Here is a 13,393-nt window from a genome sequence, read left to right on the forward strand (position 1 = left end):
CACAGTACACGCATGCCACAGGGACCCGTTTATACTGTAGGCAACCATTCACAGCATAACAATACATTCACACAAAGGAAGGACAAGGACAGAAGAGAGAATGTATATCTATGCCCGAGCCGGTATTCGAACCCCCCCCCCCCCCTCATCGCAGTCAGACTCCTCTGACCACTAGACAAGGCGGGTAGCATACTAAAGTTTCAAAAACGCAATTTCAGACGACCTTGGATGATATTAACAACAGAGGGGTTTAGAGGCTCCCCCGAAAGTTTTGTTTTAAATGAAACTCCTGAATATGCAATTACAGGCAATCTTTAATGATGTTGAAGAATAGATGGGGTTCAGGACTCTATCGGGAATTTTTTGATATTAAAGTTCCAAAAGCACAATTTTAGACTAAACGAAAATTTTCTGAAATTGAAGGTTTAAAAATACATGATTTTTTTATGTCATCTTTGGAAACGTAAGGGAAAGGGCTAAAGATTCTCCCCCCGGGGAAAAGATAAGGTTCGGGATTTAGCTTCGGTATTTTTCGAAAAACGCATTTTTTTTTAATGATTTTGCTTTTGGGAGTTTCTCCCAGAACTTTTCCAAAGTTGAAGTTCAAAAGTGTATAGGTAATCTGTTGTCCCCCTTATAATATGTATTGAATATACGTATACCCCCCCCCCTCTCTCTCTCTCTCTCTCTCGTGTAAATGACGAGCCTACTTCCTTCAGCTTTTTTTAAGGAAAACATTTAGTTTTTCATACAGACCAAGATCCCATTAGGCTTGACCTACCCTCAATGAGTAGTGATATCTAAAAAGTACGTGAGGTGTAAGAGTCGAGGGCATTATACTGGGGCACACAATAATCTTACAGATTCTTACCTAAAAACCTCTTTGGCTGTCCTTTTCTGCATAGCTGCCAAGCAGTGTAAACTTTTGTAACTTTAGAACCAGACATAACCATTCCAACAAGTCCATATACGGTAAAGTTTAATAAAAGAAATAGAACTTAAACTCAAAAATTTTAGGGCCTCTTCCAACTCCAGACCCTCCCACGTTGCTGGGTCTTGTGCTACGTAATTACGCCACTGATTCCGCCCGACCGCACGTACATATGGACGCTTAAAATATCCATTATGACGATCCCCGAGAAAATTACCGCGAGTTTCCTAGTGACGTATGTATGTGCGTATGCACGTATCTCGCATAGCTCAAAAATGGTATGCCGTAGACAGTTGAAATTTGGTATGTAGACTCCTAGCGGGGTCTAGTGCACCTCCCCGTTTGGTTGCTTTCGAATGTTCCAAAAGGGGTCTTTTTTCACCTTTTTGGGGAAAATCTGTTAATTTCAATGCAAACTCAAGTGATGTTATTAATTAGCGATGTATCGCCAAGCTTTTAGTCGCCAACATGGTGAAAAATTTGACGAAAAAAATTTATTTTTCGAACTTGATTTCAAAACGGCGCTATTGGCGATATTTAGAGAGTTATCCATTGAATCAGGTTAAACTAGTCGATATTGGGAAACGTAATCTCTGTAAAACGATTTTTGTATCGGTTCGTAACAAACTTGTTAATATTTGAAATGTTTTTAGTTTCCTTAATGTGAGTGACCTCCGTCCCGTTAATACTCGATGCCTGTCGCTTTCTCGCTTTTAACATAAAGCAAAAGTGATCCCAATAAGTAAATTTCGGTACGCCTGCTACTGTCATCTGTCAAAGCTATTAGAAATTAGTTACGGAGAACACAATTGGTTAACTTCTAAAATTAAATTTTGAAATTAACAAATTAAGAATTTGATGGACCTATCGCCGTAGCAATACCATCCTTGCATTGCCGCCAGGTAGCGTTGAAGGGTGTACCGCCGGAGGATCACTTTATGAGGTAAATGTGAAAGGAATTTAGTATTAAGGGGGCCGTTAAGTATTAATTTATTTTAGAATGGGGAAAATACTGCATACTTCTCTCTCTCTCTCTCTCATTTGAATTTTAACCTATACTAGAGGACTCGACAGACGTTGTTCTGTTCAAACTTTGTAAATTGAAAAGTTGAAAAAACTCTATAAACTATCAAGTGTTTGAACCGTTCTGTTCAAAAAAATAAGTAAAAAGAAAATGTTTTAAGCTGCTTGGTGTCATTAAGCGTATATTTATTATAACTTGATTTATCTAATGCCCACTGAGCAGTTGTTTTATGAACTATTTTTTCTCGTGTACTTGAAAGATCTTCGTAGATTGTATGGTTTGTTCCTTCAGCCATACGCAAAGGATAAAAATCATCCTCAGGTGTTAAGTATAAAAAAGTAACTACCCATCTGGAACAAACGGGAAATCCCTCTACAACGTCCCCCATATGAAAAAGAATAAAACAATCAAAAGGATATCGTTAAAAAAAAATGATAAAGGTAAAAACAGTTCCCTGAATAAACGAGAATCATCCCCCCCCCATGTAAAATAAACACGTTCTTCGACTAAAATGACTAAATACTCTTTAAAAACCAAAAACAAATCTTTGCAATTTAAAATATTTCGTCAAATAAACAAAAAATACAATAAACTACATTAACAGTAGTAAACAAATAATCACGCAACTCTATTTTTTATGGCCAAAGTCACGAAGCCACGACGTTCCTGTAATCCAGCCGATCAGTGAGCGAAACGAACTACGACCGGTTAGCTGTCTGATCTTTTGAACAAAAATTTCATATATTGCCTAATTTGTTCTTTCTACCAAAGATAAAAATCTTCAACTGCATTGATCTTGAGGGTGCCGTAGCAGGTTAAGTCACAACAATGACATGCATTGTGGTCCCTCGAGGAGTGAAGTGATGTGAATTGTATACAGAACTACCCTGTTGTAATTTATCTGGACGAAAATGAAATTTGTTTCGTCTTTAAATTCCACCATCTTTTCCTTTAAGAACTATCAAACTAATCAGTACATAAGTATTCTTGCCATTGGTGCCAAAACTCAGATGGATTTGAACCGAGAAACAAATGTTGTTAGTTACGGTACTTTCTGATCATTTGGTTAGGAAAACCTGAAGTACCGATTCGGTCACATGGCTCAATTACGACGACAGAAGAAACGTTTTGCGTGAACCTAGTGAAAGAAACCCGATTTCTTCCAGTACTTTACTTTAAAATATATCACGAGACTCTCTCTCTCTCTCTCTCTCTCTCTCTCTCTCTCTCTCTCTCTCTCTCTCTCTCTCTCTCTCTCTCTCTCTCTCTCTCTCTCACACACACACACACACACACACAAAAGGAGAGCTGGCTTTCTTATTGTCCTTTGGCAACGGGTTTAATCTTTATTTCAGTTCTCGCTCAACAATAGGTTAAAATAAATATTAATCATTTGCGAGATATAACCATTCAATGTTTAAATTAATTAATTCACAAAAACGTTTTTGATTCGATCCATCGCGAATCTAAACCATGCTTGGATCAACTTAATTACACACAAAAAATTTGATCAAAATCGGTCCAGCCGTTTAAAAGCCTTAGGACTACAAACGTTCGCACAGAATAAATATGTATATTAAAATTATACTGAGCTAGTTCAAAAATTCCTTACTCCGTAGAATATGTAGAAATTGACTATAACCAGGGCAATGTTGTAAGGCACCATTAGCCACCTAAGGTCCATTGGTCTGCGGTATTTCATCAGGCCGGGGCCCAGGTAGTTGACGAAGATGACGTAGCTCAAGATGATAATTAAATTGAGACCATCTCTGTTCACTAACGGCCAGTTCTTCACAACTGGATCTGAAATACGGAGAAAATCTAGAATGCAGTGTGCAACAAAAAGAAGTTTTTCATACTTCAACGGCGAATTTTTTATTGTATCATTTACATTAAGAATTGGAAGTTATTGAAAATAGAACTCACATTACATTGCAGTGGAACACCTCGCATATTCCTTTCCAAGACAAACAGACGTGCATCATGCACATTTTGGTTCATCTGATCTTGTGGATTGTGTGTGTGTTGTGTGTTAGTTGAAGTCATGGCTCAGCACTACGAGTTCCGGAAAAATTGCGTTTAAGTGATTGTCTTGTGTCACTTTAAGTGACTGCCGTTAAGAAACAGCTTGAATTACGTCCCCGATGAAACATGAATCGGAATCAACCGTTGCACATTTGAACCTTAACCCTTTTTTTAGTTAATGCACGCGGTTTATGAATGAAAAAGTCAGTAATTGGGTAAGTATTTACGATCAATACATACCCCCAGAAAATGGGAGTCATGATGCTGAACGGTTAGAAGTTTCTGAATGAAAACACATGCCGCGGAGTAGTTTTTCACAATTGAGGCAGTGAGAAGCAAAGGGATGCAAGTGGACTATTTTAAGTTTCGAGTAAAACGCGTTTAAAGATCAGATCCTAGGTAGGCTTTCATTGAAATTTTTTTCTAAATCATGCTATACAGCAGCACCTACCAGGGCTACTAGTACCATCTCTTGCCCCAAGACAGAGGAGAGTTTCACCTACCATGCGTACTGGTTATCTCCAAATTTTTAATTTTGCCACTTGCATCCCTTTGCTTCTCACTACCTCAATTAAGGTTCTGTGAAATGGCAAATCAATGAATGCTTCGCTCTAAGTTCTAAGTGATATTTTAGTTCTGATTTACGATTTTGTACTTCTTTCAAGACTTCTCTAACATTGATGGTAACCGGTACTGTTACCTTACATGATTTTTGATAATTCCAACTGGTGCTATTTTTAAACTTGGGTGTTTTGCTCCCTGCTTGCTGTGCTGCCACCTTTTCATCCATGGACTTAGCAAAAAATCGCCAAATTTGATGACGAGCTGGCCGATTACTTGGTGGTATCTTCACAAATTTGACGGTGGACTTGGTGACAATTTGATAATGTCTCGGCAAATTTGGCGTCAATTTGGCTGCTATATTTTAAAAGTCCTGGATGACATGCACAATCACTGATTTTAATTAATATCTCCGGTACTTAAAAGCTTCAGAGGAACAAGACCAGATGAAAGGCTTTCCCTAGACATTCTGAATGCAATAAGTTCTATCTTGTTACTGGAAAAAATAGCCCTTGAAATATCGACAAATGAGCTCAGATTATAATAATACAGATTTGTCGATGAAGTTGGCAACAACTCTCCAGATTTGGCGCGAACTTGGATGTCATTAGGGATGCACCGATTGGCAAATGGACCGATTACCGATTAATCAGCTGTTGATAATCGGCCAATTAATTGGCTCTGCCGATTAATGATCATGATGATTATTTTTAATGCTGTCAATTTCTACATTTAAAAAAAATATATCGACTTTATAAACAGTTAATAGTTTATTTTTGAGAGTCAATTTATTTTCCTCCATTTTCCTAATTTTCCAAAAATAATTTCAAAATGTCATCCAATTCAACTATTTTTCAGAAAAGTATTAATAAAATTACATAATGTAAAACAAGATATGAAAGTTTTAAAATATTAGGGGGCAGCCTGTGATCAGTAGGTTAATTAAAGAGCATTTTTAATTAAAATTTATTTCTAAATTATTAATAGCCATTTAACCCAAGACTTTCATTCTTTATGAAAAATTGTAAGTTTATCTAAAAGCACTATTCTAAAAAGAAAGTTATTGACACATGAAATATGTAGCAACATGTATATGTTTATTCGAAATAGAAAAATTAAATTTTAAAAAAAACATTACTTCAACCATCAGTTTGTAAAAAAGATTAATAATAATAAAGTATGTGCATATTTTCATTTAATAAAATGTTTTAAATGTTTTTTAAAAAATAAATATTTTGTTGAATCAAAAATTAATAATTTAAAGAGTAAGATGTAAAATGTATGATGCAATCATATGTAAAGTTACGACGAACAAAGTAACTGAAAAACAAAAAAATCAAGTAGCGCCATCAAAAGCTAAGAAATAAATATACACTGCTCAAAACAATTAGGGGAGCACATGGTTTTAACAAAATTACGCAAAGATGCATACTAATAAATAACATAAAATGTATGTACATATAAACATCCATAATTTTAAGCCTACCAGGAAACGGAAAAAGAAAACTTTATATGCCAATCAGTGTTCATGACGTCAAAAACCAGAAAAAGGAGATAAGAGCAGAAATCGAGATGTTGCAGAAACGTCCGTTTTATTGCCGTAACTGTGAAATTCGATTGCACAGTATTTTTTCTTGAGACAAGGTTACTTGAGAATGTCTTAACAGAGTGATTTACCGGAATCCATGACATGACATCTTATAGGCAGACTGGAATCCGCGCAAACATAACGTAGTGTCGCGGACGCTGTTTGAGTCTCCAGAAGTGTTGTTGCAAGGCTTTGGAATCAATTCCAAGAGACAGGAAATGTTAGACGTCGACCAGGGCAAGGTCGGCCACATGCCACTGAAGCAACTGATAACCAGTATATACTGTTAATAGCCCGTCGAAACAGAACAGAGAATGCTACGCAGCTGCAAAGACAGTTACTCTTGGCAACAGGACGAAGGATGTCCAGCCAAACAGTACGTAATCGGCTTCATGAGGGAGAGCTCTATGCACGTAGGCCAATGGTCCTCATTCCGTTGACCCCACGCCACCGTGCTGCCCAAAGATGATGGGATGCTGAACATCGAGATTGGGAGCAACATGATTGGAGCCAAGTGTTGTTTACAGATGAGTCCCAAATCAGCCTAGAGTGTGACATCCGACGCTTTCTGGTATGGAGGGACAGGGGCACTCGAAATAACCTCGCATTCATTCGTGAAAAGTCACAATACAGATGAGTTGGTTGGATGGTATGGGGTGGAATCAGCATAGGCGGACGTACGGACCTGCATATCATTCGGAATGGCACTTTGACTGGCCGAAGGTATGCATACGAGATACTGCGACCTCATGTCATCCCTTACTCTGGAGCCATTGGAGATTCCGTTGTTTTCCAGAATGATATTGCCCGACCGCATAGAGCTCGTCTGGTAGAGAACATGCTTGAAGCTGAAACAATACAGCGTATGGAATGACCAGCGTGCTCTCCTGACCTGAATCTAGTCGAGCATGTTTGGGACATGCTCGGACGACGCATTGCTGCGCGATCAAGGCCGCCTGTTACTGTTCGAGACTTGGAAATTGCACTTCTTGGGGAGTGGAACAGTATTCCCCAAAGTCAGATAGATAACCTCATCGCATCCATGGCAAACAGGTGTGCAGCAGTCTTAGGTGTTCGAGGAGCCCACACGCCTTATTAAAACTTATGCATCATGTCTAAACAGTGTCTTTTTTCATCATTTACATGTAACCAAATTGTTGCCCTAAATCATCTTTTAGCGTTTTTTCCATACTTTCAAAGCATTAAAACTTAATTCCAATTATTTTACGTCTTTTTTTCTGTATTGCGCATTGATACGCGTGTACTATCCATTGTATGCCAATACATGGCCGTCTCGCCCGGTTTTCTTCACGTTTTTGCTTGCTCCCCTAATTGTTTTGAGCAGTGTAGAAGCATATGGAAGCTTTTCCTTTTTTCGTTTGAGATAGTTAAGGGAAGGTTGCAATGGTATCATAAACACATTTGTTTATTTTTGTTACATTTCTGTCCTTTAAAAGACAAATAGAAATAACATTACCAACAAAATCAAAAAATAGCTACCGAGCAGTTAGGCAGTTGATTTGAAAACATTGGGGAAAGGGGTCTAGGATGGGAAAAATATTTTTCTGAAATCAATTTAAAAGCCCTTGAATTTTATTATTCTTAGTAGTATCATTTGAATATAAGATGTGAGAGTTGTTATTATTTGTTTTGCTTTTACTCTGTATACTTTCATCCTATATTCTATAGAAATGTTTGCAGAAAATACTATTATTTATTGTTAATAAATGTATTTATCAGTTTCTTGTTGAAGGTACACTTAAAAAAAAATATTTTGAAGAATTTTTCCCGCCGATTATTTATATTATGTATCAATTTGCCGATTATAAATAATATGGACTATTAATCGGTAACTCCGATTAATCAGTGCATCCCTAGATGTCATCACAAAAGGCCCACAGCTTTTGATGTTACATATTTAAGTTAATGTATCAAGTTTTAGCAGTTTAAAAGAGATCGAGCGAAATGACTATTTTAAAATCAGTTGATAGAGGGCCCTTTTCGGGACAGATAACAGATGCGCTGGGAGACAGATGTCCCGACAGACAGACTGACGTACACAGATTTTAGCAGCATAGTGTAGTATAGGAGAAGCAATAAATGACATCAGTAATTTTAATGATTCACATATTTATAACTAATGAAATGCAAAACTGGTTTTTACCTGTTTTTTCGATTAAAGTCTCATAATAAGCATCTGCTAAGGAATGCAAGATTGTTTTCGGTGCAACATTTTTCATCGCATCTTCCATAGCTGTAAGGCTTGAAGATGACGTCTGAAAAAAATGAAATATTAAAATTTTAAAAAGTTTAATGCTATCCCATTTCAATACATGCAATCCCCTCCTTCTTCCTTTTATTTTTCTATCAGCTTCATGAAATTCCGGTTATTCCTGCTTTGCTGAGCAGGGCCACGGAGAGGCCATGTCAGCCTAGTCAAGAGCTAGGGACCCTGCTCTGAATTGAAGTAGTAAAAAATTTTTATGGGGAGAGGAGGCCCGGTGACAAAACTGACACCGGTTTTTGTAAAGATTAAAATTTCTGAAAGAATTGTAATTGTTTCTTTTTTTATGAAAGTGAAACAAAAAACAAAAACAAAAAAAAAAAACCTTTTACATAGTCTTAGCTAAAAAGTTAACCCATCATCTGTAAGTATCGTAAATGTGTAGAGAAAAATGAAAATAAGTAATTATTCGCTTTTACATCGCCCTAAGTTGTACGTAAGATCGAAGTTTTAGAATTAATATAGTGTAAATTAAACGTGATTCAGAAAAACTAGAAGGTGCGTTTAAAACAATTATAATAAATGAATGAAAAATAAAAAGGAAATCATACCACCAAAATATTATCCCTCTTTTTACACACCTTTGTGTGCCCCAAGTAACCTTTCTATTGAGAATCAACAAACTACTGACTGTTGTAGTGTTGCTCTGGTAGCTTGATGCTTGACTTTGGACGAGTTCATTTATGTTTGTGTAGAAAGAGGAAAAATTCTTGGATTGGCACAGCGCCAGTAATACCGGCTTTCACCCCCCCCCCTTATTTTAACAAAGGGAACTGTTAAAGCTTCAGTTGATGAGAAGCCAACATATTATAGTGTATCATACCCGGCTTAAAATAAAAGGGAAAGGGTCATTTGGACTGTCAGGTGCGATAATCTCACCCCTCCTCGTTTTTAGGAAGTAAATATAATGTATTTGCTTATTTATTTTGTTGATTTTTTCCTTATAAAATGCACTGAGTTCATGTTCCCCTCCCCTGGAAATTTTTGAAATGATGGATGGCACTCCTTTAAATTTAAAATTTTGCATGGGGGGGGGGAGGGCTCACGTGCAATAAAAAAAACTTTTTCAAAAGAAATAACACTTTTTTTGTCTAGTGGACAGTTTGCAAAAGAGTTTCTGGGCACCATGTTACTTTGTGTTACCTTTATAGCGGTATTTCTAGGACCTGATTACTCAATAGGCCAACTAAGCCGTGGCCTAGGCTCTTAGGCGCTTTTCAAGAACCCGCAAAGTGCTAAAATCGTAAGGTTTGGATTCAGTGGAGCCCCGAAAAATTTTGGCCTAGGGCCTCTCAATATCTTATCGGCTACTGGGTATTGCGAGAAAGTAACACCAATAACTTTCCCTTTTCAATGAGCTCCGAAAGGGAGAATATTTCTTTCACTTACGAAATCTGACGCCTAGTTACGGGAACCGTTCGTACCAATAAATACTAGTTAGTTAAAATCCTGGGGAAAAGGGTGTATTTCGAAGTGTTTTTTTTTAATTATTATTTTTTAAAAACAACTTTGTTGCGTGTATTTTAATTATTCTTGGAGTAGGAGCGAAATTTTTTTTTTCAAATCGTAAACACGTATTTTAGCTTGATTCATCTTAGCAGACGACGTAGTAACCAAATAAGACTGTGAAACAATCTTTGTGGCGGTTGGTGAGCATAAAAGAGCAGGGACGGAGCCCCATTTCTCCTTTAAATAAAAATGCTAATTGTTGAAAAAAACAAAAGCGATTACTGTGCGAAAAAGTGTACTACTTCGTGAAGTGTCATACTTTTCTATCATAAGTTAAATTTAATCAAAATCTGGCATTGGTCATTGTTATTCCAAGTTAAAATTTTAATTTCGAAAATAAATGGAATGAACTCACCAAGGGATGAAGCGTTCTTGCAGGTGCTATTTCTTTGCCGGCGACCTTTGAAAAGAGCTCATAAAATTGTATTCCACCGAAAAGGATGGGATATTCTTCCTAAAGAAGGAGACTTCCTCATTTATGGATGCATTAGTAAATTTAGAGGTAAAAGAACTGCTGCAGGAGAAGTACGATCTCTCGAATGATACGGGCGTTGCTTTTTTGCAAATTGAGGAAAAAACGGGTCTTATTATCACTCTTTTGGGCGTATTGTGACGTTCAAAACATCAATTTTTGTTTAATTTCTGATCCACTAATCGATTTCGTTTCTTGAACTATGAGGGCAAAATACTTCCATGTGAAATAGAATTTTCAATTATTTTTCACATTTCTTGATTGATGTTGAGGAAAGTGGAGGTCAATTGATAAAAGGTGTTTTAGTTAGTTTTTCGACAGATTTTAAAATTTGTAATTCCCGATTCAGTCCACTTTTCTTGGATGGCTTAAGGTCATATACGAAGGGGTAGAGAATGGCATTATTATTCATATTCGAGCAAATTAAGGCAGCTGTACCCAATGTGGTCTGAGTAATGAATACGTTCACTACTTTTTTTTTGCATTAACTTGACCTTTAAAGAGTCAAAATTTAAGAGAAACCTAACCTGGCAGCGTCGTAATGCTGTGGTTAGGATCTGTGTAGCCTTCACAGTGCTACCAGTTTAGATTTGCCCCCACGACACTGCCTTGTGCAGGGAAACGGCAGTATCTACAGGAATAAGTTTTCGAGATAGGTTAAGTGCTCCAATAGTCGGCCACAAGGAAATAAAACTGCTTATATATATTATGTGTATGACTCAAAACCGGATATGATGCATTCCCCCATTCCTTTACCTATCCCCAATTATCATACAATATCAGTGAAGTTGGGGGTACTTTTTATTAAGTAGTAACGAGTCATTTTATTTTAAATGGTGTGCCCATCATCCTAGTTTACGATTTTGCTTTTTTTTTTTTTTTTTGCTAAAAAGACACATCATCTTTAAATGTTAAGTACCCTAATTTTTTTCGTTCTACTGTAAATTTGCTTTTAATTATGTTTTAATGGATTGTATAACACAACGTTTCAATTTAAAAAAAAAAAACTCCACCTTAGACTCAATTATTTTTAGAGGGGTGGCCGACCATTGGGTACTGAATTCTTATGCATTTTCAATAGTCGGCCATGGCAGATTGATAACAGATTCAATACTGTTTGATTGATCTACGCAGTAGTCGACTGCGTACTTAATATGGATTTTCTAATATTCATCAAATACCAATTAAAATAAAGTATTGACACAGCGGCAATTTTTCTGTTTTGAGTAAAAATTCCCTTTATGACATTATTTCTTCAAAAGAAAAGTTTAAACTTTGTGCCTTAACTTTTTTGTTAAAAAGATTCATTTCGTCATTTTATTGCTTGTAATATTGATTTTAATTTAGAATTCTCGAGAACAGATGTTGTAAATGCAGTCTATCGTTGCGTTTAAAATAAAAGTTCTATTACTCAACATGTCATTACTAAATGGTGATTAATCTTTTTTCTTATCAAACCATCGAACGTTAGTGATTTGAGTTTACTAAGGCTAATTATTTCAAATATTGGTACCACTTCTTACTACTACTTCTATAACTAAATATTTAATTCCTTGGGCTTTATTTCTCTAGGAAATCAAAATTTTATTTCTTGTTTAAAATAACGCTGACTTTGCTTCAAAATTGCATTACGTAGCTACAAATTCCATTTTAGTTTATTCATCGTTTACTAATATTCTTGTTAAAAGCTGTATGATTATCTGCATGACACCTCCCCCCCTTTCTCAATTTACCTACATGCAAGCCCGTCATTTGATCAATCAAGCGGGGGGAGGGGGCAATTGATCCCTCTGGATTTTCAAAACACAATGCAATTTTGCATTTTCTTTTTTCCTTTAAAATGCATTGAATTCATACCCTCTGTCACCCCCCTCCCTCCCCCCCCCCAAAAAAAAAACTTTGAAAATACGGACGAGCCTACGTAATTCATCTTACTCCAGTTAGTTCACAGCGAAGTGCCATTGTATTTTATGATAAATTTTATTTTAGATGTGATTTTGGTTGCTAATCTTTTATGTAAACGGATTTTTACTTGCATTGTTTTGAGGTGAAATTATTTCAAAAACTGCAATTTCAATTTTATGTTCGGTATGATGAAATTTTCGTTCGAATGAACATGAACCAGTCAAGTGTCAATCATATTGATCAATAATTCGCTCTTTATCGGTCATAAATTCTATCAACTCTTTTGTTCAGTCTTTATGTTAACACAAATAGTTAATACAGAAACCTTTTTTTAGCTATGGTGGGGGGGGAGGGAGTATCCAAGATAGAAAGGATTAAATGCAGTTTTTTGACGTAATTTAGGATCCAGGTGAAGTTGGCGTGCACATTAGCCACTTGACTGTTTTACTGGAAAGACAGTCATTTTAGAATCAAGCAAAGTGGTTGAAAATTAACGCTATCCACTGGAGTTCAGGCTTAATCCACTGGAGTTAGGGTTAAAATTTCAACTATCAAAATATCATCAAACAGGCAATGGCTTCGTTCAAATGTAGAAGAGTAGAAGCAATTTTTACCGTCATACCTTGACGGGCGACTTAAAAGTAATTCCATAAAAACTGAGAAAATAAAAGCAGGCAACTTTTTCTTAACAGATAAATATTTTAATTTAAATCCTTTTTAAGAAGAGAAAAGAATTTGAGTCGTAAAAATAAGTATGTTTTTAAAAATGTTAAAAACAAAATTTAAAAAAAAAATAATCAAGCAATCAAAGGAAGTGAAAGACATAACCATGGTAACATGCAAAAGTTAATTTCCATTTAAAAAATAATTTCCATTTATCTTTAATTTTTGATTTTATTCTCGAGCTAAATAATTTAGAATCGTTTGGCTTCCTTAAGGTAAGTCTTGGGTCTTGGTTTTCTTTAAACGATTCCTACAGCTCTCCTTCTGCTCGTTAAAACTTCGCACGAGCTTCATCTAATGCAGAAAATTCCAAGCGTTCGAATGATCTAAAACTTAAAAATGTGAATGAAATATTTCTCCCCCATATTAGC

General features: G+C 36.1%; 1 protein-coding gene across 1 annotated transcript in view; it reads right to left on the reverse strand.

Moving 5' to 3' along the window:
* The window catches only part of LOC129216092 (elongation of very long chain fatty acids protein 1-like), a 28,413-nt gene extending 17,995 nt beyond the window's left edge, over positions 1–10,418 (reverse strand). The window contains exons 1-3 of the mRNA XM_054850242.1: positions 10,278–10,418; positions 8,294–8,405; positions 3,568–3,758 (exon numbers count right to left, since the gene is read on the reverse strand). Coding sequence (XP_054706217.1) covers positions 3,568–3,758; positions 8,294–8,381 — 279 coding nt within the window. The 5' untranslated portion in view covers positions 8,382–8,405; positions 10,278–10,418. The remainder of the gene's footprint in view (positions 1–3,567; positions 3,759–8,293; positions 8,406–10,277) is intronic.
* Between the last annotated feature and the right edge of the window lie 2,975 nt (positions 10,419–13,393).

The sequence above is a fragment of the Uloborus diversus genome, chromosome 2 (assembly GCF_026930045.1).
Source record: "Uloborus diversus isolate 005 chromosome 2, Udiv.v.3.1, whole genome shotgun sequence".
In the NCBI taxonomy this organism is placed as follows: domain Eukaryota; kingdom Metazoa; phylum Arthropoda; class Arachnida; order Araneae; family Uloboridae; genus Uloborus; species Uloborus diversus.